The sequence below is a fragment of the Antechinus flavipes genome, chromosome 4 (genome assembly GCF_016432865.1).
Source record: "Antechinus flavipes isolate AdamAnt ecotype Samford, QLD, Australia chromosome 4, AdamAnt_v2, whole genome shotgun sequence".
Taxonomy (NCBI): Eukaryota; Metazoa; Chordata; class Mammalia; order Dasyuromorphia; family Dasyuridae; genus Antechinus; species Antechinus flavipes.
Window position 1 is genome coordinate 120,932,911 of NC_067401.1, and position 27,030 is coordinate 120,959,940.

At 38.5% G+C, this 27,030-nt stretch overlaps 1 protein-coding gene across 5 annotated transcripts in view; it reads right to left on the reverse strand.

Annotated features, from left to right (window-relative positions):
- The window catches only part of AKAP1 (A-kinase anchoring protein 1), a 68,947-nt gene extending 42,430 nt beyond the window's left edge, over nucleotides 1-26,517 (reverse strand). The window contains exons 1-2 of one of the 5 annotated variants that reach the window (XM_051994232.1): nucleotides 14,284-14,375; nucleotides 132-1,810 (exon numbers count right to left, since the gene is read on the reverse strand). In XM_051994232.1, coding sequence (XP_051850192.1) covers nucleotides 132-1,788 — 1,657 coding nt within the window. In that variant the 5' untranslated portion in view covers nucleotides 1,789-1,810; nucleotides 14,284-14,375. Of the gene's footprint in view, nucleotides 1-131; nucleotides 1,811-13,522; nucleotides 13,711-14,283; nucleotides 14,376-26,462 lie in introns of those variants that run through there. The other 4 variants (XM_051994234.1, XM_051994231.1, XM_051994233.1 and 1 more) reach the window with 4 other exon arrangements.
- Nucleotides 26,518-27,030: the final 513 nt, after the last annotated feature.

Here is a 27,030-nt window from a genome sequence, read left to right on the forward strand (position 1 = left end):
TGAAATCATGGGTTTAAAAAAAAAAATGCTTAAAAACACACAAAAAAGTGTTGTTTGTTGGGAAACAGGGGCCAGAATAAAGGGGAACCCACTCCACTTTTATACTCTATGTGACTTTGAGACATTCCTACCTCCAGACTGGTCAGCTTCTGTCTCTGTGGTCCATCTATCCTCTGTCCCCAAGTCAGAGGACTCCCCTTTCAACACTCCATTGCTATAGGACACAGTCCTTTCCAGCAGTGGAGAGGTAAGTGGCTTGTTGCTGAGGCTTAAATTGAGCTCCGAGGAAGAATCTTCTAGCCCAGAAGTGCCTGCAGAATCTGAACAATTAGAGGATACTGACTGAGCCCTCTGGCTGTCCTCTGACATGCAGGAGACACAGCTGGTATCCTCTACCCTGATGTTGGCCTCCTCAAATGACTCACTGTACTGGACGGCTTGGGGGGAACCCGCTGCCAGGGAGATACGCTGGGCAGAATTCTTTGGCTTGTCATCAAGGGCCACACTGGACAGGAGGCTGTTCTTCAGACAACTCACATAGGTCTTCTGCTTGTGACCGAGATCGTCTACCTCAGGGCCAGGTGGGGGGCCGACTACTTCCAGCTCCACTGTCTTTCCTGATGCCATTGGTGTTTCAACCACAGCCCTGTTGGGATCTGAAGCATTCTGTCCCAACACAGGTTTCTGCATGTCTAGAACAAAGCTCTGCTCCTCCACTGGGCCTTCAACCCAACTCACTGAGGGTTGACAGTTGTGTTGCTTAAGGTCACCCATTGTTTTCCCTAGTAATTCTTCCTTTGCTGCTAAGATCACTTTGGAAATAATTTTCATGGCTGCCTGCTCAAAATCTTCTCTCATTTCTAGAGAACTTCCTTTCTTCAGTTCTCCTGTGAAGTGGCCTCCATCAATGTAATTTTCTCCAGACCTGTTGCTTCTGACTTGATGAGCCACTGCCTGTTCTTCTTGTGACAATTCTGCTTGAGCTGACTCTATGAAGCTATTCAATACTTTCCCCAGGCACTCTTCCTTCTGCACTGCCCTCACTCCCCGAGATCTATTCTCCTTCCCTTTTTCTTCTTCCATCATGGTATCCTGCTTGGGAACTCTAATCTTGGTTTCAGCACCAAGATCATAAGACAAGCCACCTTCTTCAGACACACTCTCTCCCATGGCTGCATCACCTGTTCCTTCTATTCCACTTGCCTCCTTTGCCTTCTCCAAGGAGCCATGTTGCTCAGAAGGGACCTCCAAATGGCCTGGCCAGCCTTTTCCAGGTATTCGACCAAATGGAGATTCTAGTTTCTGTAGTTCTAATGCTTCATGGGGAAACAAAGCATCCTTCAGGGGTGGAAGTGATGATTCTTTAGGAAGAGACCTTGTTTCCTCTTGAGACACTGCTTTTTCCAATTTTCCACCATCTTCCTTGCGTGAGTTCAATCGAAGCTTTGTATCAGTGGTTCCAGAAGAATCTAATTTTCTTGGAAGCAGATGTGGCTGTGATGTTTTCCTTACAAGTTCCATTGGAGATTTATCCATAGTTACCATCTCTTTTTCTGGATGCCGTGAACCATCTGATGGCAAAGGCATTACCCTGGTGTAGCAGACTTTTTCCCTCAAGAGGGATTCCTCAATTGGGGTATCTGTCCTTAGATCTTTGGCTGTGGCCCCTGTCTGCCGGTCATGACTGCTGACATGCTCTTTTTTCCGAGAGTAAAACCACCACCAGCCGATGAGTGCCAACACTCCAGGCAAGGCTAAGGGGAAGATTGCACGGAACTGTATGGCCATCCTGGAGATTCTGCAGTTACACCTATAGAAAATGGGAAAAGTAGCACAAGTCAGAAGAAGGTTGATCATCCAGCTAAACAAAAAGTTGTTGCAAGTTGCCCATTCTGATATTTCTAGCCTCCTACTACAACACAAATGCAAAGGGGAAAATTCATTATCAATTATTTAATGAGCACTATAAAAATGTCAGTTATTATTTGTTTTTCCTGCCCAATGCACATCTAAGAGAATCCTTTACAAGGATGACTTGAATCCTAATCTCATAACAACTCTCATGCCAACTTTCCCATTCAAAAATACACCTAAATTCAAGTAAATGACCAAAAAGAAAAACTGCAGAGGTTCAAGATACTGTTCCTAACTGGCAACCTTAGCTATCGAAATGACATCTTGATATAGTAAATAGAGGTCTGAATGTGAAATGAGGAGAACTGGCTTCAAATTCTATATCTGACTCATACTTACTAACTAGGGTAGCATGGATAAGTCTTTTAATGTCTTAGTATCCCTTTCTCAGCTGCCAATTGGGGTTACCTGGAATAGTGAGAATCAAGGTAGTAAAGTGTCTTGTAAATCTGCAAACACTGTATAAACACTATTTATTGCCTTCCTGCTCAATGCAAGTTCTATTCAGATTCCTGTAAAACTCTTAACTTATATTTCAATCTCATCACAACTGACACTAGCCTCCCTACCTGAAAACTTGACTCACATTAACACATTTATTAGCACCTGCTATGTTTCAGGTATTAGGATTTCCTAGGAAAAGAAAAATCAAACAATCCCTACCTTTAAGGGGGAAGAGACTACAACCTATACAAAGAAGTTAAACACAAAAATGTCAAGAATGAGGGCGGGGGGGCCCAAGATGTGATCTTGACAGCATTCTAGGCACATAAATTAGGAATCTAGGTAAAGAAAGAATACTATCATAACTAGAAGCAAATAAAGAGAGCAAGATACATGAGAGAAGCAGCACCTGAGCTGGAAAGAAAAGGAGGATTCTGGGAGGCTAATACATGTTCCAGGCCTATGCTAATATGCTCAAAGAACTGGTATATTAAGAGTTCAGGCAAGAGCCAACAAACCTGAATGATTGGAATAGAGTAGGTTAAAGGAGAAGGCAAAATGAGGATATTAATGGACCTAAGGGTGAGGGTAAAGAATTTCTATTTTCTTCTAGATACAATAGGCAGCCTTTCAAGCACAGTAATATGGTTAGATCTGGGACTTAGAATGATTTTGCAGCCATGTAGTGAATGTGTTAGAGGAGAAGAAATCAGCTGTAGGGAAAACAATCCTATGGTTCTTATAATAGTTCAGATGAATAATGGCAAGAGACTAAAACTAATACAATGACCTAAAAGAAAAGTAGACTGATTTGAGATATGTAGTAGAAGTTATAAAACATGGCAACTGATGGCACAGGAAGATGAAGAGTCCAAGATGATTCTGGATTACAACTCTAGATGTCTATGAGACTATTAGTGTCAGGTGTGGGGCAGGGGAATAGAAGATATGCTTCAGAAAGTGGGTCAGGGGAGAGGGGGGAGAAGGAAGAAGTTCAGTAGGGATGTAGGTGGGAACATCTAGGTATCCAGGAAATATAGACAAGAGTTTAATAAAGATGAAACTCAATATCTAAGATTTGAGAGTCATCTGTGTAGTGATAATTGAAACCATGGGAGCCATTCATGTGGTGCTAATTGAACCCATGGGAGCTAATAAGATCACCAAGGGACAGAATATAAGGAGAAAAAAGCCTTCTGGATTATTTATACATAAGGGTCAGGAAACATAATGGACAATAAAGGAGACTGAATGGAAGGGAGAGGTAGAATGAAAACCTAGAAAAGAAAGATTATATAGAATGTTACTAATAATTGGTATTAAACCGCAGATATCAAAGAAGACAATGACCCAGAAAAGGTAACTGGATTATTGTGTTGACAATTTTTTTCAATAGAATGAAAGAATAATAAGCTTCATTGTGAGAGGCTGAGAAGTGGGGCGGAGGGGGGGGGCGGAGTAGAAGCAGAAAATAGAAACTTTTCTTAAGGTTTTAGCAGTGAAAAGAGACAGTGATGTTTGTTTTTACACAGGTAATATCTGAATGTGTTTATGCTTCCTTGAATCAAACAATAAATGAGAATGATGTACCAGAAACTGGGGAGATAAATGTATGGAAACATAGTCTTCGCACCTCAGAAATTTGTTTTCTTGAGATTGCTGCTTAATTTGCCAGTTTTTCTTTGTGATTACTCACTGATTCTCTGAACTCCTCCTTAACATTTAATGCCTATACTCACATCACACCAATCATAGACTAAGATTGATCTGTCTCCCCTATATATACTTCCTCAGATATAGACGGCAATCTTTTTGTATTCCCCACTGCATGAAGTCATCAGTCAGATTGTGTTAATGGTTTGATTCATCCTCCTTAAACAACTTTCCTCATGTCCTCTCTTCTCAAGGATCCCTAGAGGTCAGGTTACAGTCAAGTTGACTGTTCACACTAATAGCTGAAACAAGCCCAGCCAATTCAAAATTCAAAGAACTCAGGTCTCCATCTGGGTTTCAAATGCCAATCTACTTTTAAAATGAAGTTGAAATAAATTGAGTTAAACATAAGACCTCTCAGGGGAGACATTAAGAAAACTAGTTTCTTAATGTTTATCTGTTCTTCAGTCTTCTGAGGAAAGGAGCTGGGAAGCATGGAGGTTAAAGACAGAAATACAAAAGTCTAAGATATACCATAATATTCATGGCAGTTCTTTTGTGGTAGCAAAACAACCAGATACAATGACAATAAAGGAATGTTTTGCTTGAATTTCCCTTTCTTATGAGGAAGGGTCATCTATGGTTCTATGGGTAGGATGTTTTAATGCCAAAGGAAACTCTCCCAATGGTCAACGACTCCATTCATGTAGATTAAGCTTCTACTTACTAATTTATATTCCTGAAGAGCTAGGGAGAGCTAGGAGATAAAAGGACTTGTCCAAGGCCACATAGCCAGAATGCCTGAAAAATAGAAATGTAAGCCCAGGTCTTCCTATTACCAAGATCCTTGTAGTTTCTATCAAGTTTATAAAATGTTATTAAATAAAAGAAAAAAGGTAAGATAACTAAGTTCTTAAGACTTCTTAATGACTGAAGAGATTAGGCCCCCAAACAAGATCCACTTTGTGTGGAAACCAAAATCTCATTAGACAAAAGACTTATAGATATCATTAGCATATTATCCAATATAATGAAACTTTATCAAATATTGTCTTTGGCTACATTTTCCATCATCTAGGATCTGGCAAGAATCAGGATGCAAACTGAGAAGGGAAGGGCAGGAAATATTATAAGGCATTTTATTTATATATTTATGGCATTATATATAAGGTTATAAGGCATTTGTAATCTTTGCCTGAAGGCTTGGGTAGTTGGGTCCAAATATAGTAAAGTCTCTTCAAAAGTTTATATTTTATTGGATTTGAAGATCTATGGGCAGAGTCTAGGTATCCTAGGGTAGAGGTCACAGAATAGAGAAATCTATTGGAGGAGGAGAAAGGGAAGTATGAAATGACTTCCCTGGAAACTGAACAAATGTCCAATTAGGGAATGGCTGAATAAGTTATGGTAAATGAAGGTGATGGAATATTATTGTTCTACCAAGAAATAAGAAGCTGGATGATTTTAAAAATCCCTGGAAGAACTTACATGAACTAATGCTAAGCAAGGTGAGCAGAACCAAGAAAACATTGTACACAGTAGCAAGAAGATTTTGTGATGATCAATTGTAATGGACTTGGCTCTTTTCAATAATGAGGTGATTTAAGGCAATTCTATTAGACTTGTGATGGAAAGAGCCACCTGCATCCAGAGAGAACTATGGAGATTGAATGTGGATCAAAGAATAGTATTTTTACTTTCATGTTTTTCTTTCACCTTTTGATCTGATTTTTTCTTGTGCAGCATACTGAATATAGTAATATGTTTAGAAGAACTGCTATGCTTAACCTATATTGGATTGCTTGCTCTCTAGAGGAGGGAGGGAGAAAAATTTGGAATACAAGGTTTTGCAAAAGTGAATGTTGAAAACCATTTTTGCATGTAATTGGAAAAATAAAAATAAAAAATATTTATATGTGTATATATAAGAATTATGCCCATAAAAGAAAATAGCAGCACCCCTCCCCTCCCAAAAAAATTTTTTTTTGATTAGGTGCTTATTATGTTGCCAGGAACCATACTGAAGATGAAAAAAAAAATCCAGAACCCTTCACATCAATAAAAAAAAAGTCCCTGCCCTCAAAGAGTTTATATTCTAATGGGAAATACCTAGGTACATAGAGAGATATGCACAATGTTATTGCTAAGTAATTTTAGAGGGAAGACACTGGAGTGGGGAGTATGTTTGGTGGGGAGGAGGTGTGAAAATAAGAAAGACAGAGAAAGATTATCTACAAAAAGCAGGATTTAAATTTTGAAAGAAGTCAGGAGGCAAAAGTTAGAAAGGAGAACATTCCAGGAGTAAGGGATGACTCAGTACAAAGCTAGAGCTGAGTATCCTTTTCAAAGTAACTCTGCGCAAAATACATAGTAGCAAAATTTGTATGTGAGAGATTTTGTGAATATAGAAATGACAAGATTTGAAAACAGACTGGATAAGGGGAATGAGAAGGACTGAATCTAGGACAACTCCAAGGTTACAATATTGGATGGCTAGAAGGATGATATATACCCTTGACAGAAATAGTGAAGTGGGGAGAGAAATATGAAGTCTTTTGGACATGTTGAGATACTTACAAGGTCATCTAGGTCAAGAGATCCAATAGGCAACTTAAGTTCAGGGGAGATATTAGAGCTGGATATATTATCTATAGAGATTATCTCTCTATATCTATAGAGAAATATTAAGTGAATATATGGCCATTGATAACTGATGAGATCACCAAGTAAGAGTATTAAGAAAAAAAAGAAGGCTCAGGAACATCCTTGATCTGTTAGGGAGAGCTCTGGCAGGTCCCATCTACCAAGCAGGACAAATAATATCAGCTAGCATTTATAGAATATTTAAAGGTCTACAAAGGCCATCATTTGATCCTCACAACAATTATTCCTACTTTATAAATTAGGAAACTGAGGCAGGCAAATGTCAAGATATTGGCCCAGCAAGTGATTAGCCAGTGTCTAAGACTTGATTTGAAATCTGATGGTCCTGTCTGCAAAGTCCAGCAATCATCACCTAACTGGAAAGACTGAATTCATTGGATGTTTATTATTGTCCAAGGACAATTTAATTAAATGTAACTGACTTGGTCACCAGATGATTTTTTTTCCCCCTTTAGCTACATCATGAAATCCTTAAGGTAAATAGAGGGTTAGGGAGAGAGGAAATTACAGCTTCTATAAATCTGAAGGAAGTTAGATGCCTTCTAGTGAGCCACTGGGCCACAGCTAGTGGGCACTGGGCCCAAAGTCAAAAAGATTTGAATTCAAATCTGACCTCAGATACTTTCAAGCTATGTGATTATAGAGCAATTCACTTAATTCGTGTTTGCCTTAATCCACTGAAGAAGGAAATGGCAAAACCTTCCAGTATTTTTTGCTAAGAAAATTCCATGGACAAAATGATCCATAGAGCCCAAAGTCAGACATGAATGAATGATAAGAAATCTCGAAGTCTTAAAGTTAATAGCACTAAACTCTTGTAAATTATCATGTATAACACAATAATAACCAATCCCACTAAAATACAAAGACTTATGAGCAAGACTGCCTTTTTTTTTAAATTCCCCTTTACAAACTTTTTTTTTTTAAATCACTTATATTCTAAGATTTGAAAGAACAAGACCACAAGAAGTTCCAGTATTACAAAAGGAAACCCAAGAGTGACTATGATGCCTTCTTCCTTTTTTCAGGTGACCAACCATATTTCCTTAAGTATCAATCACATTTCCTAAATAGAGCCATCATGTCCCACCTCCCCCCATCTTTCCCTCCCTCCCAAGTTGCTTGTTCCTAGAATTTCTATATGAAGGACTTAATTTTTTTTCAGCTCTCCTACTTTATAGCCAATCAATGCAATGCTATAGCCAATTTAGATTTAGACTGTGAATGTTTAGAACCAGCTGTCAGTAGCCAGGATAGGGAGATTATTTCTCCATGCAAGCATGATCACTGTCACATTTATACTTTTACTCAGCACTAGGCCTCTTAAGAAACAATTAACCCATATCCCCCCCTCAACCTCCTAGGCTGTTTTCTCAAGAAGGTATTATCATCCAGTGCTGCTTTATCAGGACATAGTCATCTAGGGTACAGAGCTGTTCATGTTCATATTGGGGGTAGAGGGAGAAGTAGAACTATATCAGAAAGCAAAAAGTACTTATTCTAACAGACAAAGGATCATGTATTGAAAATAAGGGACTTAAAAAAAAAAAGAAGTTATCTAATCCAATACCATTTTATTTCTCAATTTTCTTACCCTAAGCTTTGATCTCATAACCATTTTAGGTCTGTCAATGGTTGTACTTAAGATACCCAAGAATCACTTCAAGCTTGTAAATAGAATGCTATTCCAGTATACAATGCCATCCTCTACAGTAGTATTTCCTATACAGAAATCCTGATCACAATAAAGAATTCTTGCATTGAGTAAATCCAACATCCCAGACTGGACAAACACTGTTCTGGAGGGTTTTGTCTTGCTCCGCTTATTGCTATCTCATCTCTTTTGTCTTTTGAGGTACTCCTTTCTGCTAGTATTCTCAATGAGAAAATTAATAAGGATCTCTCTTTCTCCACCTCTTTCTCATGGAGAAAGGTCTGTGGTTTTTGTTTGTTTGCCACTAGGAAGTTAGAGGCAGCTAGATGGTAGAATGGCTAGAGCACTGTACTTGAAGTCAAATCTGACCTGTCAGCTCTGACAAGCTGTGTGACTCTGGGCAAGTCATTTAATCTCTGCTTGCATAAAACTGGAAGAAAAAATGACAAACCACTCCAGTATTTTTGTCAAGAAAACCCTATGGATAGTTGGTTAACAATAGTGTTTTCAGAGTTGCATATGACTGAATGACTGAACGACAGGGAGTTATATAATCTCTCTAAAAGAGGATGTTTAGCTGTATTTTCAGTCTTCAGGATAAGTTCAGGTTAACAAACACTTATTAACAAGATAAGAACCATGTACATTAGTCTATACAAAAGCTTTATTATAAATTTATTTTGAAATAGAGTTCTTCCATTTTCTTTGCCTTATTCATGAGTTGTCTTTTTTTTAAATCGTATCACTAGAAATAATTTGGTCTTTGGAGATAATCTTAAATTCAGATCCTTATTGTTTTAAAAGGCTTACTATGCGGAAGGCACAGAGGATACACTAAGACTGCTCTCAAGAAATTTACTTGCCATTGGGTTATCCAATTGAGACAATCTACTCTTTATTCTTCCTAAAAATAAAAGGATAATAAAGGAAGACAGAATAATTTCTCCAATTAACTAATTTATGATCAAATAGAAAATATTCTGCTCAGTTCCAGATGGCAGAATTAGAAATAGCTGATAGAGATGTCTTTAGGCTTGATATGAGGAAAAGCTATCCAGATGTAGAATTAGTAGTTTGGAGAAATAGTCCTTCAGCAAGGAGGTCTTTGGCTATCCCAGAGAACTTTCCTTACATATAATAAAGAACACCAAAACAAGCTTTGTAAAGATGGCTTTAAAATGAACTATTACTATTTTTTTAAGCTTCACATATGTCATTTACATTAAAAAGTGCATTATCACAGTTTTCCTAAATAGAGTCCTTAGATTAGTGTTTAATTTTCTTGCTAAACCACACTTCCCTTCACCCTTAGAGTATTTTATTGTTGCTGTTTTTAATTTAAGCCTTCCTTTTTCAAAAGGACTAAATGAAGCTATCCAGTGCAATTTTTCTTTTTCTTCTTTTTTTGGGGGGAGGAGGGCTGAGGCAATTGAGGGTGAGTGATTTGACCAGGGTCACACAGCCAAGAAGTGTTAAGTGTCTGAGGCCAGATTTAAACTCAGGTCCTCTTAACTTCAGGGCTGGTGTTCTATCTATCACACCACCTAGTAGAATGCCCCATCCAGTGCATTCTTTTTAAAACAATCCAATGCAATGTTATCTCTTGTGTTCTAGAGAGGACTATTAAAAAGGAGATAGCTTTTTGAGCACCCTGCTAAATTCTAGGAACTCAACAGGGATATGGCATAGCAGAGCCTTTGTGCTACCAAGTAAAGTCAGTCAGAAAGAGAAAACTTGTGGTTTTCCACTGATCTTCAATCTTCAGAGGCAACAAAAAGAGCACTGGACTCGTGAATCAGGAAGATCTAGATTTAAATCCTGCCAAAGATAATGATTAGTTAGGTAGCTCTTCTATAAATAAAAGTCTCATTCTTTCTCCCCCATCCCACCTATCCAAGTAAGGGCCAACCAGTTCACATGTCCTACACCACATACCTAAAAAGAAAGATATCTCTAATATGAAAAACTGGAACTGCCTCACAGAAATTCAGAAAGCAAAGAAAGCAAAATGTACCATGTGGTACAACAAAACACTGAGAAAACTGTCCAGGAAAAATTAGAGGAAATAGTTTTTTCCTCCTACCAGAAGAAGTTAGAGGACAATAGGTACAAAAGTACAGGGCACTTGGAGTTGTCACTGTATTTCACTTAGCAATTTGTCTTTATTATGAGGGAGGGTATACTATGGGAAGGAAGAGGCATGTGTATACACATGCAGACACAGACACACATACATATATGGAAGAAGGGGAGGGAATGATTGGCTTTAAAAAAAAAAAAGGCATCAATAAAATTTTGAACAAAAGGTTTCTCAGATGAAAACACTAGGAAAAGTCCAACCCTAGGAAAAGATTGGGCAGTTTTAGATCTGAATGCATTGAGTTTCTGCCTGCTTATTTTTAGCAGGACCATTTGCCTGGGAATGAAGGCTTGCTGACTTGATTAGTTGCCAAAAGAGTTGTACAAGCCTAAAAGCAGGCCTCTGCCACGCCCCCAGACTGTCACACCATTCATGTGCTTACTAAGTTAGAAGGAATGCCCCTGAAGAGGCCTTGTACCAAACTAAGCCTTAGAACACAGGGCAGAATAATTGTCTGATGCCACAGGCCTGCTCAGAAAAGCATTAAACTGTCAAGACTCTCCTCTCCAGAAAATACAGTTTTGAAAGCAATCCACCACCTTCGGCTATACTTGGGTATTAAACTGGCAGAAGAATGAAATAGAAGAGCCCTTTCACATGGGACTAAGTCAATATTGGCTGTTGAAGTTATTACCAAATATACAAATGCATGTAGAGTGGTAGGACCTCAACTAGTAAATGACCAACATTAAGGATTAAAGAGTAATAACTCTTGCCCAGTGCAAATGTAAGTGGAATCACTTTTGTGTGTGTGTGCTCTAAATAAGAGCTGTCAGATATTGGAAACAGAATTCCCCCTCATACTCCCACCACCTCCAGTAGTTCAAGGACACAGATTTGTGAGCAGATGGTCTCCTAAGTACCCAGAGGAAGAGAGATACTCCATAGTTTGGCTATTTTAATATGGAAACAATAAACAATTAACCAATATGGAAATAGATCAGGAGGAGAGCTTATTTTCTTCTTTAAAAGTTGACAGGATTACTACTATTCTCATTAGATTTAACATATACTTTCCCCCCAAACTAGGAGAAGCTCATATTTATAAGCAGAAAATAAAGGATAAAAAGTGGACAGAATGATTTCACACATATAATTGACATCATATTGCTTTCTTTCTCAAGGGGGCATATAAGGGGCAGGAAGGGCGAAAATTTGGGAAGTCAAAATTTAAAAAAAATGAATATCAATTTTTAATGTAATTGGGAAATAGTTAATGAAATAAAATTTGAAATGTATTTTTTTAAGTAGACAGATATCCTGTCTACTATCTATCTGTAGACAAACATCAGAATATACGAAAGCTTTGGAGAGAAAGCAAGTATTTCACAACCAAGGTAAGTAATGTAAGACTAACAAAGGTTCTTTAATTGCCCAAAGAGGCCTTGGCAAAGAGGACCCTAACTAGATAAGGAACATCATGGTTCTAATCCTAATTCTGCTACTAGAAAGCCAAGGGACAAAGAAAAATCATCATCCCCTCCTGCTTTTCCTCCAATGAGCTCTTTTAGCTCTGATTCCACACTCCATAATGTCTCTGCCAACACCTGTTTTAGGAGGAAAACCTTATCACTGGCTGTGACTATCACAGCACCTATGCATCTTTTTCCTGAAAATTTGAGAACCCTTTGATAAGAATTTACAAATGTTAAATCTAAATTTTGTAGTAGTGAAAGGACGCTGGAAAAGAAGAAAAAGTGCTATCAAGATCTGGCTTCTTTCAACTCCTGCTTCATACATTTACTAGCTATGGGGCCATATTCTCTGAACCTCTGCTCAGTTATCTGTAAAATATGGGGCTACTAGCTATGGGGCCATGTTCTCTGAACCTCTGTTCCTTCATCTGTAAAATAATACATCTATTATTAAACTCACAAGGTTGTTGGAGAAAAGAAAATGTACAAGAGATAATGAATGCACAAAGAAAACTTTAAAGGACTATTTACATGTTAGCTATCAGTCCGTGAAGACCTGTCAAAATGAAAATATTCAATCTACATTTGAGAACTATGGTTCTCTACTTGGATATATGGTTACATCCAGTAGACCAACTTAGCTACAAGGTTAGAGTTTGGGCATTTTGGCATTCTATTAGGGATTACCAATTAAATAACCCATGCACATTTACAACAAAGACTTAAATTCCTGCTATGTACAAGATATGACTATGACAATTGGGTATTAAGATCTAGTCTTTGTCTACCATAAGCCTAAAGTCCAACAGCACATAAAATGTATACAAATCACAACAACAAGGTATTACACCATGGTATAATGTGGTGGAGTCTGGACACATCATTTTAAAGTCAAGCTCTGCTTACTTCTTGACTGACCCTGGGCAAGTAGATCATTTTGCTGCACTGAATTTCAATTTCCTCACCCATAAAATGAAGTTAGATTTTGACCTCTAATATCTCTTCCAACTCTAATTCCTATGATTTGTATAAGTGAAAGGTAAAATGCTAGCAGGAGTCATAGGAGAACTAGGTTGATTTTAGGGAAGATTTTCTAAAATGTAGAATCTGAGATGGGACTTGAAGGATAAAAAAAAAATTAAAGATTTGGGGGAGACAAGAGGTAGTGGTAGGGAAAAGAAAAATCCTCATTTCAAAATAAAAACAAAAAATCCCAAACTTACACTAAAAGATAGAAAAGCCAAAAAAAAAAAAAAAAAAAAAAAAAAGACATCTTTGAAGCATTAGTGAAAACAAAAGGGTCAAAGGAAAAACAGAACATTAGAAATAGTGCTGGGGACCAGACTGTTGAAACCACTAAATGCCAAACTAAAAGTTGGATCTTCATTCTATAGGCAACTAGAAGCAGAGAAGGACTATAGGCAAGGGAAGTAAGTGTATCCAAATAAATCCTTATCTTAGACCTTGTGGTTAGGGTGAACCCATGAGAAATAATATACAATGTATCCTCCAGGCAAAATGGGATGCAACTCCTTTTCCTCTAAGGAGACATTTTAGAAGAGTCAGAAAGGTAGAAACATAAATGATATAATAAATGAAACAAAGTAAACCACTTCAGGGGCAGCAGATGCCTCCTACCTTGCTGGAGATGGTGTTAAATTCTAGTCACTGAGCTTGGGGATGCCACGTTTGGGCTCTCTCCCCCAGCCACATGGCTGTGGGCTGCCGCCCAGGCCAGGGTTTAGAATGCCGGAGCCATGTCTCAGGTTTCTATGGGGACTCCAAGAGCAAGCCTGGTGTTCAGAGTACAAAAGTGGCCCTAATAAACTGACTTGTAGTAAAATCTTAAAAGTTCCAAATTAGCTCATAGTGAGGCTGTGATGCTGGTTACACCCTATTGTTTCCACACCCTTCATTATGATCACCTAGGAAAAGCAGTCACATAGCCTTAGTCCCTAGTCTGTTTTAAGGGATTGGACTGCTGAACTTGTAACAAACCAAACTCACCCGTACACCAGACACACACACACCTATTCCTCAAGAGCTGCAGACACTTAATATACCATGTAGAGTGCTCCTCAGTTGGGGCCCAAGTTTAATCTTCAGGTAAGGTCAGGATGACAGGGCTGATCACAAAAAATGTCTCTACCCCTCACTCCCCACCAGGGAGATCTCATATGTGACACAAAAGTCTAGGAAAGATATAGCTGATGTGATCTAAAGACCACAAAACTCTTTCTACACAGCCATCTCTGAACAAAACCAGGGATCCCAAAGCTTATGGAACTCTCTCTAGTCTGATACTATTTAAACTAGTAACTAAGGTAGAACTAGAATCAAGAGTTAGAAGTTACAGGGAGACAGATTCCAGCCTGGAGAGGCAGAGAGCTCCTCCTTACCAAAAGGATTCAAATTCAAGCAAGAGGCTAGAGGATGACCTTGGATTGTTGTAAGAAGAGATTCGTGAACTTGGCAGTAGTTGTAAGGTCTTAGATGTCATCTGGTCAGACTCTAAGATTCTAGAATTCCCATTCAGGAGACATCATCATCATAGGAAGGCATCATGGTACAGTGGAAAGAATGCTGGATTCCAAGTCTGAGAATCTGACTTTGAATCCTGATTGTCACTTAATATTTGACTTAGTACTTTAATCTCTAGGCTTATCTCCTCTTCTATAGTGAGAGTTGGACTAGATGATCTAAAGTACCTGCTAGCTCTATATCCTGTTAACAATATACTTAATAGGAACTAAATAGGAGTATGAAGGCAACCTTAGGAAGAGCGAGAAACAGTGAAAGCGTCTTGGCTTCCTTATTCTACCACATTTTCTCTTCCCACTCCATTGATTAAGGAAACCAATATTTTCTATGAAAGTAATCTTTTACTCATTGCAGGGGAATAGAAATTGCCAAAGCTTTTCCCCTATTTAGACATTCTGTTTTCAAAGAAAAAACTCGATTTGAGAAAGCTCAATTCTATAACAATTGTTAGATGTTTTATTGAATAGTAAGTGAAATCCATGAAGACCTCACATCTTCTATGTGATCTCATGGCCAGATAGGACCACATGGGCTATTCAGAATAAAAGGCTTTGGTTTCTGGCAATAATTGGGTCTAGGGAATAAGCTTCACATTCCCCAATCACAACAATGTTGTATGCTGAAAGAGGCTGTCGAGAAGAGTAGAGACTCTCTTTAAGTAGAGACTTACAGAATCAGCAACTGTAAAATTCTTCTGTTCAGGGCATCCAGGATGAATTTATTGTGAAAGTTAAAAAAAAAAAAAAAAAAAAAAAAAAAGACTCTTTAGGGGATGTCACACTACTATCACTTTTTTTCCCAGAGTCTCAGCTATAGATATATTACACTAAGACACATGCCTATATTTCCCAGGGATTTTAAAGGACAAACACACGAGATAAGGAAGAGCTAGCCAACTTCTTTGGGCATTATGCTCCTGTTGGAGAGCCAACTTAACCATTTTAGCCTCTCTCTTGTCTCTATATAAAAGCCATGCAATATTAGTATTGCAAGATGACCCAAAACACCAGGGCTCCTCATTGCCAGCTCAAGGACAGCGGCTACCTTACAACTTTTAGAAAAGAAATGAGAGACTAAGGGAGACTTGAATACAATGGGCTGTCCATCATAGGTAAGAAAGGCAAAGAAAAAAAGATCCTCAATGTCTCCACATAAACATGAAGAGGATGTAACCAATAAACCTCCTCCCAAAACTGCAGAACCAGAATCCCATGAACTTAATACAAAGATAAAAAACATTTTATAAAATCCAAGAACAGAGGTTTTCTCAATTTTACATCAAAAAAAAAAAAAAGCAATATATAGTACTATACTAACAGCATGCATGCATGCAAATTGTGGCTAAACAGGAGTTTATCTTATATCATGTTCCTTAGCAAAGGTGTACCAAGTACTGACCACAAATAATTCACTTATCAACTCTGTTCTTTTCCCGAACCTCTCCCACTCTTTCTCCCACTTCACCAAAATCTTCAAAAGTTATTATATTTTCCTATTGGCCCCCCAATTCAGCCTTGGGTGTTTACAAGGGGGACATTCATCTCCCAACAATGGCGCAGGTAAACAGTAAGAAGGACCTGTTTTTCAGGAAGAACGATAGACTTGTCCTAGTTCTTTAAAACTGCTCAGTGAAACAGCCTTGGCTCCTCAGCCAACATAAACCCAGCAGAGGTCGACATACAGCACCTTATATGGACAGAAGCCTCCCCCACCATCAGAAACAAATGCATGGGCTGCAACTCTCGATTCAGAAAAGTAAAGAAGACTGACAAGAACAGAAATATTTTATCATAAAACCCAAAGGTTTCAGTACTATCCACCACTTTTATTTTCCAAGTGGATATCTCATTCTATTCCTCTGCTCTAATAGCAATAGAAACACTTCATCTCTGCTGCTATTTTTCAATCCTTTTGTTTTCACCAAGTTAGTTTAAATAATTTGACATACACCAGAGACACAGGGTGGGATGGAGAGAAGGGAATCTGTTGAGAATCCCATTTTGACTTCTTAATTTCTCACAAAACCCTAAAAACTATTTGCAGGAAAGAACTGTTTATACACCTCCTGGATTGAAGCTACTCTGCTCAGAAACAGCACTGAACCCTCTGACCATACTCAAGCAGTACTCCTGAAGTGGGGCTTGATGGCTAAAAATAGTACATGGCACATGCTTGTAACTTATGTCAAAGTCAGAGGACAAAGCAGAGAAGTTATATTCATAACTAGGTTGTGCTTCCCCAGAAGGATGAGAGCTGAAAACAAGTCTGCATACAAACTTTACTTACTTCTAACCACTCAGTTCAACTAGGAAGTAAGCACTCACATCAAGTTCTATGTCTTTTGTGACTGCTCAGTTTTCTGAGAGAATAAAAGCCTAGGGTGGGAAGTTAAACAGAGATCAAAGATAAAGAAAGCAAGCCTATAAAAAGCACAGGCCAAGTTTTCAGATAGATGATAGTACTGTGTCTTGTCACTGGCTTACAGGCAGAAAAACCAACTGACTGCCAAAAAAAAAAAAAAGAAAAAGAAAAAGAAAAAGGAATTAAGAAAAATGTACAAGAATATAACCAAGTATATTAATTCTAATAAGTATTCTTGACCCAAAAGATCAGGAAATGTATCTCCCTCCAGGAAATGAACAAGAAAAGAGTACATCAGAAAATTACTAGTGTAAAATCTGAAAACTTTAATCTTTAAGAATGACAACTAAAGTTCCTTCCCACATCTTTATCTTCCCAAAACAAGCAGTTTTGAACCCTGGGACCTCCAATGCACTTTATAGAATTATCTCCCTACCAAACTCCAAAACTCCAACACTGGCCTCTAAAAGCTTGGTACCTACTACTTCCTCAGGTACCTGGATCACCATCATCTCAGTGACTAAAACTAAGCATGCTATAGATCAATCCCATGAACCAGATATGAAACAGATTTTCTATAGGGATAGGAGCTGGACCTGAGATTTCACTGGTATAAGGAACTCCCAGGAAAGGAAAACACTTTCCACCAAAGCAAAGTGTTACTTAGAATATGATGATTTGTTTGTGCAGAATGACACAAGATGTTATCAGAAAAGTGACTTGGATCCTGGACTTAAATATCCACCAAGCTTTGCTGCCACATATGGATATTTGTGTATTTTAAAATTTTTTGAAGCATTATCCAATTTAAGACTGATAATTTTCTTAAAAGGTCAGCACTATAGTATTATCTCTAGGAAAATAGATGCTCATAGAGATTAAATGACATACCGAAGATCACCTAGCTTCTAACAATCAGGGAGGGATGGGATAGGAGCCAGATTCAGTCTAGCATATTTTTCATTCATTATATTATCCTGCTTCTGCACCTCTGAAGTAGAGATTCTGAACCTGAGATAGAGCTCTCAAGGAATCTATAAACTTAAATGGGGAGAGGGAGGAAGAAACCAGCTTCTTTATTTCCACTAAACTCTAATTGAAATGGAGCATTCTTCTGAGTGGGAATCCATGGGTTTCACCGATTTTCAAAGGAAACATAAGATGAGAAAAAAATTAAGAATCCCCAAAGTGAGAGATGGTCTCAAGATCACCAGGAAACTGATGTCTAATGTGTACAGGTGATTGTTGTTTAGTTTGATTTGAATGTTTTCAGACCAATTTTCTGGGCTATTACAACTAATGACATTTTGTAGCAATACCTCCTTTTCCCAAGTACTTTAACCTATAGCTAGTACATAAACAATTCATCTTACACCTAGAATAGTACTTTGCATAAAAAGGTGCTCAATAAAATGTTTGTTGGAAAAGAAAGACATTTACAAGGCATCCTTAAATATACAATGAAGAACATAAAATTCCCATAAAATATTTATGAAAGTTTTATTTGAATGGGAAGTGAGGTAGAAATGTGAAACACAGATGTTATTATTCACAGATCTTCACTTCTTTCAGTTCAGTCATTTTCATAGTCTTCAGGAGTCGAGACAGGCAAAAACAAAAGAGTCCTACTGGAGTCATTGGGCTCACAGAAATGAATGGGCAAGCTAGTAATTTTCCACATGTAACACAAATGTGAAAGCAAGCAATATGGCTAAAGCTCTCTTAAACAGTTTTAAGTAAACCGTAAATTCTTTTACTGATATTCAACTAATATTAATGAAGTATCTATTATTAGCTAGAAAGCCCCTGTTGGAGATACCAGATACTTAGTTAAGACAGTATGTCCATTTATAATTTATAGCCATAGCTCTCAAAGTGCAATCTGGGGATGTGTGGAAACTTGGATCCCCAAGATACAAGCCCAAAACCATTTTCATAATAACAACCTTTTAATTTTAATACTGTTAAATATCAATTTAAAAAATTCTTTGGGGAAATGACCCTCAATGTCTAAGAGTGTATAGGTGTCCTGAGACCAAAAGTTTTAAAACAGGTTGCCACAAGATAGATAGTAGGATCTCTGGGACTGAATACTTACTTGTCAAAGATACCATGGAAAGAAATCATGCAGCCACATGGTTAAAACAATCTCTAATGTTTATTCCAATTCTAATTCTAAAGTATGGGGTTTAAACAGATCCTATTCAATATCAGAATCCTTTATTAAAAGTATAATCACAACTGATCCAATTCCAATATGCTACATGCCTAACCAAAGCTTAATAAGCTAAAAAGTTTTTCTCATCTTGAACTGACTTCCCTCTCAGTAAGTGACTGCAAACCACAGTGCTCCAATACCTAAATATATAAAGACTTAGGCCTGGGAATCAGGGAAGAAGCAGAATGAAATAACTCAAGCAACAAGTCATATTTTTTTTTTCATTGTAATCCCTCTGATTTTACAGAAATTAATCAGATTGAGAATCCTTGATACAATGACTAAAATGGAAATATGTTTAAAATGATTGTATATGTATAAATATCGGACTGGGAAGAGAAAAGGTAAGGGAGGGAGGGAGAGAAGGAAAAAATTTGGGGACTCAATATTTTACAAAAATGAATGTTGAAAACAATCTTTACATGCAATTGGAGAAATAAAATGTAATTGTGGAAAAGAAGCAAAAAAAAAAAAATCTATTAAACAAAAAGAGGTTCAGTCTGATAAAAAAGTTAAAGGCAAAGTCTTAATGAATCTCATATGAATCAAGACCAAGAATCAGGTCTTATCACACTATAAATGTTTTCACAAGCCAAACCTGAAAGCTCAATGCCTGCAGCAGGTTCAATGTTCATATAGCCTTAAGTTAGCATGGCCTTTTACTTTGCTGTCCCTGTTCTGTAAGTATTTAGGTCTCTAACTTGATCTCTCAAACTACTTCATAATTTAATGGCTCTTTCTCTCCCAATCTATATATCAAGGCTTAGTTAGTGCCTTTCAGTATGTTATCACAGAAAAATTTAATAAATAATTTATCACCAAAGCTATTGGATTTGTGCAGTTACTCGTTATTAAGTGTTCTAATTAAGAGATTTCAAAAGATGTGTATATCTACAAGGCATGACAAGCCTATCTTTTCCCTGAATTACACAAGAAGAGGGGGGAGGGGAGAAAGAGGGGAGAAAATGAAGGAAAAACATTTCTAAAAGCATGGTAATTTGGGAGGATCAATGAATTGGTATTAAGTACTTTTTTTTTTGCTCTGAACAGCAGAACATGCTTACACCAGATGAAAGAACTCACTGAGGAAACAAGCACCTGCAATTTTTGTTCATACAAGAACAAAAGTGGGTCTCAAGGCTGACTGGGTTATAGGATGCCCTTCTACAGATGTTATTATAATAAGTAGTCAATTTAGAAGAATGTCCAAAGGCAAGGAACAGAAAGAATGGAAGGAGCTCTTAAAATACAGGACAAGCTATGCTGCATATTTATTTTTGCTTTCCTTAGGGAGGAGTTAAGTGAGACAGTTTCCAAGAAAAACCTGTACCTTGAAAAATCCACTCAACTATTACTAGACAGCAGCTGGCTCACAAACAAATGCTAAATATTTTAAAAACCCCTGCAGTCTTCTTTGAAGCCTTAAGCACAAACCAAAGAAGATAAAGTTAAAAAAAAAAAAAAAAAAAAGCTATCAGAACAAGTCCTTTTAATTCTTTGGTCAGTATATACTGCATAGTGCCTCTACCTCCTAACCATCTTCTCCTTACCAAGAGAATAAAGGGGAAAGGAAGAAGCACATCCACAGTGACTAGAAACTAATCAATGGCAATAATAAAATATACCATTATGCCTTCTCTGGGCCAGCTTTGTAGGAAACAAGCTCTGCTGGTGGATGTTACTCCTTTCTCACTTTCAGCAAAACCCTTTAAAACAAAGGAAAAAAAACTATATACATAATTGGAGAAATGTGGGAAAGAAGCAAAAAAAAAAAAGAGAGAGAGAGAGAGAGATAAAAGCTGTAAAACAACAAGAGGTTTAGTCTGATAAAAAGTTAAAGACAAAGTCTTAATGAACCTCATATGAAGCAAGGCCAAGAACCAATCTCACCAACATTTCTAATGCGGGACTAGACCCAAAATAAACAATAACCTTAATGCTCTACAAACATCTTATTTGATTCATAAAATAGCCTTGTAATATAGGTGCTATTATTGCCATTTTACAGAGAGAAGAATTGAGAATTCGAGGGGTTAATAATATGCTCAGAAATCACACAATTGCTGTCTGAAATGAGATTCAAATTCAAGTCTTCCTTATTGAATCTGGTTTGCTAGTCATCGTATACTACTGGTTCCCAAACTTGCTCTCACTTTTGAGAGTTATTATAAAGATAAAAAAAACCACTTTGTTGTCTTTACATTTTGCAAGACAGAACTCATATATTCTATCCAGGGCTTCTTTATTGTTCTCAGTCCTCCTAAAACACTAAGGTTTTTGCAAAGCACTTTACAAATATTAAATTCTTAACATTCTCACAGCAGCTCCAGAGAGTAGGAGCTACCATTATCTCTATTTCACAGATAAAGAGACTGAGGCTAGAAAGTTATTTGCCAAAAGAGAACCCAGTTAATAAGGATCTGAGACAGAATTAAAGCCCAGGCCTTCCTTACTCCAATTTTAGCCTTTCATTGATTGTCACCTCTAAATTTGTACTGCAGGACTACATATACTAAGAAATCACCTAAGAGACGACTGGAGATAAAGAAAAGGAAGCACAACAGGTCAACCAATGAAAATTCAATACTTACTCATACAACCCACACCAGGAATAGATAAGCCTTCAAAGGTTTGAAAAGTGCGTGCTACCAAAAGCCTTTCCCCATTGTTCCATTGTCACACCCATCATCCACTGCTAGTATCCATTTTTTATTTACTTTGTATATGTTACATCCCTTTTGTATTCCCAAGAATATCAGACACATAGTAGCATTTGGTGTTTATTGACTCCAGGGAACACTTGAGCAGAACGAGAAATAGATGAATTCTCTTCTCTGCTCACAGTTGCCAAGACCAATGGTGTGGTTTCTTAGGAGAAATTTAAGCTCTTCTTTCTGTAGGGGGAGAAGTGAGGCAAAAACAAGTCAAATGACTTGTCTTAGGTCTCAAAAGTAGCTGTAAGGATTCAGAGAGGTCTGATTCTAAACCCACTCAGTACACAGATAAAGACGTCAAAAAACAAAGCCAAACTAAAAATGAATGCACTGTCATTATTCCAACATGAAACACTAATATTATAAAGAGAACATAGATAGATATTTATTTGTATAGCTCTCTGAATCTCACACACATAACTGAGAACTCAGTCTCAGAGCTCACACAGTTGAGAAACTGATATCAAGTATTAAGCCAACTATTACATGCCAAGAAATGGAGATACAAAGACAAAAATAAGTCTCTGTCCTTGGGAAGTTTACATTCCATCTATATATAACATAAATGCAAGGTTAAGGGGAAAGAACCAGTTCTTGCCTAACTAGTATACTCAGAAATGCTATTTATTGTCTAGTCAAGTCAATTCTCCCCTAATATCAAGTTCTTGAATTTTAGAGAGCTAAGTATTAAGTTTGCCCAAGCAACCCTTAAGACAAAGCCAATTTGAGCAAAACCTTAAAAAAAAAAAAAAAAAAAAAAAAGCTCCATAAGCTTTGAATTATTATTTAAAAAAAAAAAAAAAAAAAAAAAAAAAAAACAGCTATAGTCTCATAATCTCAGGCAATCCAAGCTCAAGGTCCATGCAGTACACTATGCGTGGTACTAAGTGAAAATAGTTCAAAATATTGATGCTCAGAACTTGACACTGGAATCTCATCACCAGTGTCCTTGGAAGACCATGCTAACTGGGTATGGGCCTTTCAACTCAAAGCAGGCAGGCTTCATCAACTCCTGACAGCAGCTACAAAAACATTAAATTAGTTATTGGGGGATGTAGAAAGGGGGAGAGAATAGGGCAGAAATGCTGTTCCAGGTATATACAAGTTATTTCCCATATTTTTCTTTAAACTCTCCATATTACTAACCATTAGAGAAATGCAAAAGTAAAGCAATTCAGATTCTTGCCTCACACCTTCCACTGGCAAAGTGGCCAAAAGAAAAGAAATATGATAAATGTTAGAGAGATTCTGGGAAAACAGACACATGGAAGCATGGTGGGTTTTAACTGGGAGAAGCATTCTGAAAAGTAATTGGAACAACATCCCCAAGGCTATTAAACTCTGCTTATTCTTTGGCCCTGTGGTACTATCATTGGTCATGTTCCCTAAAAAAGATCAAATTAAAAGAAAAAAGGTCCTATATGTATAAAATTATTTTTTAGCAGTTTGTTATTTTGTAGTGGCAAAGAGATGGACTAATTATGTTCAATTATGGTATGTAAATATAATGGAGGACTATTATACTGTAAGAAATCAATCAGTTGCAGAGAAATTGGGAAAGACTTGTATAAACTGCTCCAGAGAGAAGTGAACAGAACCAGAAAAAATATTTGTTCATTTTTACAACATTGTTACTGGGTAATTTTAAAAGCCTTAAGAACTGATCAGCACGATCAATTGTTAACTCCAAAGGAACAATGAAAAATGCTACTCATCTCCTAATAGAGGGGATGAATATGAAGAATAAGACATACACTCATATTACATATTACATGGGTAATATAAGAATTTGTTTTGTTTGACTGTATATGATGCATAGGTTTTACCTTTTATTAGGGGGGATGGGAAGGTTGAACTTTGATAAATGGGAGAAAACATTAAGTAATCATTTAACCACCATCACAATCACTCTACAAATTTCCACAAAAAATCTACAAATTTCTGGAGACTAACATCTAACAGCACACTATTATAAGAATTACTCTAGGAATGCTAGTACCTTCAACTGATTTGTGGTAGTTTCTTGGGAGTTTTATATATTGTTGCCTCTCCTTATTTTATTACCATAATCCAAATAAGTTCTTTTTATTGGGATGAAAAGGAGTTTCAAATCCAGACCATACTACTAAACACTTTATGCAATCTTGTTTCCTTTCTATTTATTCTGAACATAGGTATATAGGTACACATTGTCTTCTTCATAGGCTGCATGCTTCTTGAAAGCTGTGATTTTCCTCCTTTTTATTTTACATCTGGATAGCTGAAATATAGCTGGCACTTAACAAATGCTTTTTGTTTCCATTTCTTTTTGTCCAGTCTCTTTTCTTTATATTTGTATCCACACCAGCTAATCCGGCAGAGGGCACTTAGTAAGAGCTTAATTAATGCTTGTTAAATGATTGCTGTTTAAAAAAAGAGGGGGGAAGGGAGGAAAATGTTCAACTAAAGAATCTCAGCCTAGCCCCACACTTCAGAATCACATAACAAGGAAAAGATAAAACACAATATCATCTAAATACACTTTAATATAGATAATTACAAGCAGATATAATCTTATTTTGGAATAAAAATTATTATCCTATTTTCTTTGCCTAATGGATTTTTAAAATGACAATGTCAATTGATACAACTTGGTCCTTTGAGGTATTCTTAAATTCTAGTCCTTTTAGAGCTACAATTTTTGAAAAGAAAAAAGCTGAGACTTTTTCGGAGATGAACAGGGAAGAAATTCCACTTTACTGCAAAAACTCAAAGTGAATCCAGATGAAGACAATCAAGTTAATACTAAAAAAACAGTACAGGATTTTTACTGTTTTTGTTTTAAACAATACAAAGTATCATTTAAGTATTAAAAATTCTTTACATTTCTAAGTAGTCAGAGCTTTACTTTGAATTATAACATAGTCTGTAAACAGTGGAAGAGTCAACAAGTTTTGGATTTAGTTCCTATTATAGGTATCTTAGTTGTGATTCCTAAAAGGTTTGTGTTTATTTAAATTGTGTGAACAAAGAGCCATTCCCTTATTGGTGATTAAAACCAACCCGGGAGGGAGAGTAAAGGGAAGATTGTGCAAGCTGTACAAAGCCGTTTCAGCTGAGAATGGTTTCACTTGAGAAAAATTTAAAATAACATTTAGTCTGTATTTAAGTTAGAGAAGGATAGGTAAACTAGCCTCGTCTCTCCCCCACCCTCCTCAAAAAAAAAAAAAAAAAAAATCCGCACCAATATAAAAAGTATCTCTCTAAGTGTCTCTACCTCCACTGAGAGCAAAGTCCACCAGTTATCAGTAACGGCAGATGGGGAAAGTGGGAACCTGCTAGACAGGGCATCCTGCATGCAGAAGTAGGATCAAAATGTCAGACTGTTTCTATTTTGACACCTGACCTTGCCCCCAGCGCACACACCTACAGCTTGCAGTTCACCTCTACTTTCCATTACTGCCCCCAGGAAAGTGAGGGTGGAATAAGTTTTCCTAAGGAAAAAGGAAAGGAAAAAAAACAACTGAATTTTAGTTATATAACATTCAGGCACTTCCCGTAGACTCAGTGAACATTACAGAGCCAACAAAACAAAACAAAACAAAAACCCGTTAGTCTCATCATACACTTTCTGCCAGCTGCCGTCCAATAGCGCTTAAGTGCTACTAGAGAAAAGAAAGGCTGGCCAAACTCAATGCCCGCCCCTTCCAGAGGCCGAGCAGACTCCTGCCCAAGTACCTTTTTTTCTAGCTTTGTTTTAACTGTAATTTCAAACAGGTGCGTGTGCCCACCCAAGAGACCCAGCACCCAGGTCGCTGCTGCAGACTCCCCCACCCCACCCGAATCAATTCGTCTCGCTATGATTTGTCCAACAGGAACTCTAGGGGTTCTGGTCTGAAGCAGCTCTAATGAAACACACAACTCCGCTTTTTTCTAGGCAGACTCCTCCTTTGGAATCTCCATCATGTCCCACTTCTTCCTCTTCCCAAAATATTAGCCAAGAATCTTTTTTCGCCTCCCTGCTTAGGAATGATTTCCAGGTTCACGTGGTCAGTTGCAGAAATACTTCTACTAATGTCTTCCAAAGAATAAACTATCAGAGAAACTAACAAGGGGCCTGGCTCTGCTACCATCTGCCCCATTCTGTGACCTGAGACGGGACTGGGGCCTAAGAGCGGATGACATTTCTAGAGTTATTTGCTGTTCAAGGCTAGCATCTCTAGGAATGGAGTGGGCAAGAAGGGAGGAGGCCAGTGTTCGGACCCCCTGGCCGCACCCTATGCCAGAGCTGGGCCCTTGCCATCCGGTTTTGTCCCCAGGCCCCCTTCTGCCCGCTCGGGCTGGGTACACACGACCTTTGAAAAGTAAACGCACGCGGGGCTGGGCGACCTTGGGTGGGACAAGTTCAGCTCGGCGGCTTTTTGGAGAGCTCGGGCAGCTGGAAAGGAGAGAGAACCTAGAAAGTGAAGTTACGGAGGAAGGTGCCAGCCCAGAACCGGCCGGAGACCGGGGGGAGCATGGGGAGCTTGACCACGGGGAAGGTGCAGACCTCATGGCAGGGAGCGGGGAACCGCTGCTCCGCTCCGGGCTTCCCCCGCACTTCTCAGCCATCAGTCAACCCAGGAATTGTTCCAGGAGCTGGACCGACAGAACAAGCATGGAAGAGCGGAGCGAAGTCCGGGGCTAAGCACCCGCCCACCGCTGCCCCCCAAGCGAGTCGGGGCAGAGGCAGGGAGACCTCTTCCACCCGATCACCCACACTTACGAGCTCTTTGGCGATCGCCCCCCCAGGTGCAGAGTCCGTCCACGTGCAGCTGCCGCTGCCCCCGCCCCCCCAACCCCCTCCTCCGCCTCCGCCCAGGGACTCGGCTGGGCTGCACTCCGGCCGCTTCCCCACGTGCTCACTTCGCTGGTCGAACTCAGAGACTTTAAATAGTGGAGGCGCGCGCCGAAGATGTGCACGCGCTGAGAAACCCCGCCCCTTTGCTTCGCCCCGCCTCCCAGGCCCTCGAGGTTCACCTCCGCTCCGCCCCTCAGACACTGCGCACGCGCAATCTTATGCTTCCGCCCCCCACCCCTGCTCCTACCCACGCCCAACTCCCCGTTACCTCTCCTTCCCGCACGCGCAGTCCATATTCCCCCCGCCCCCACCCACCGCCCTGTCTTTACACAATTACGCACGCGCAGTTGCCCGTTCCATCCTTCCTTCCTCCCTTCTCCGCCCCCACCCAAACCCTCACAAGCTCGTCTTCGCCCCTGCGCACATGCAGGCGGAAGGCTCCCTTTTTCCCTCCTTGGCTGTCCGCAGCAAACCCGCTTCCAACCAACTCCTC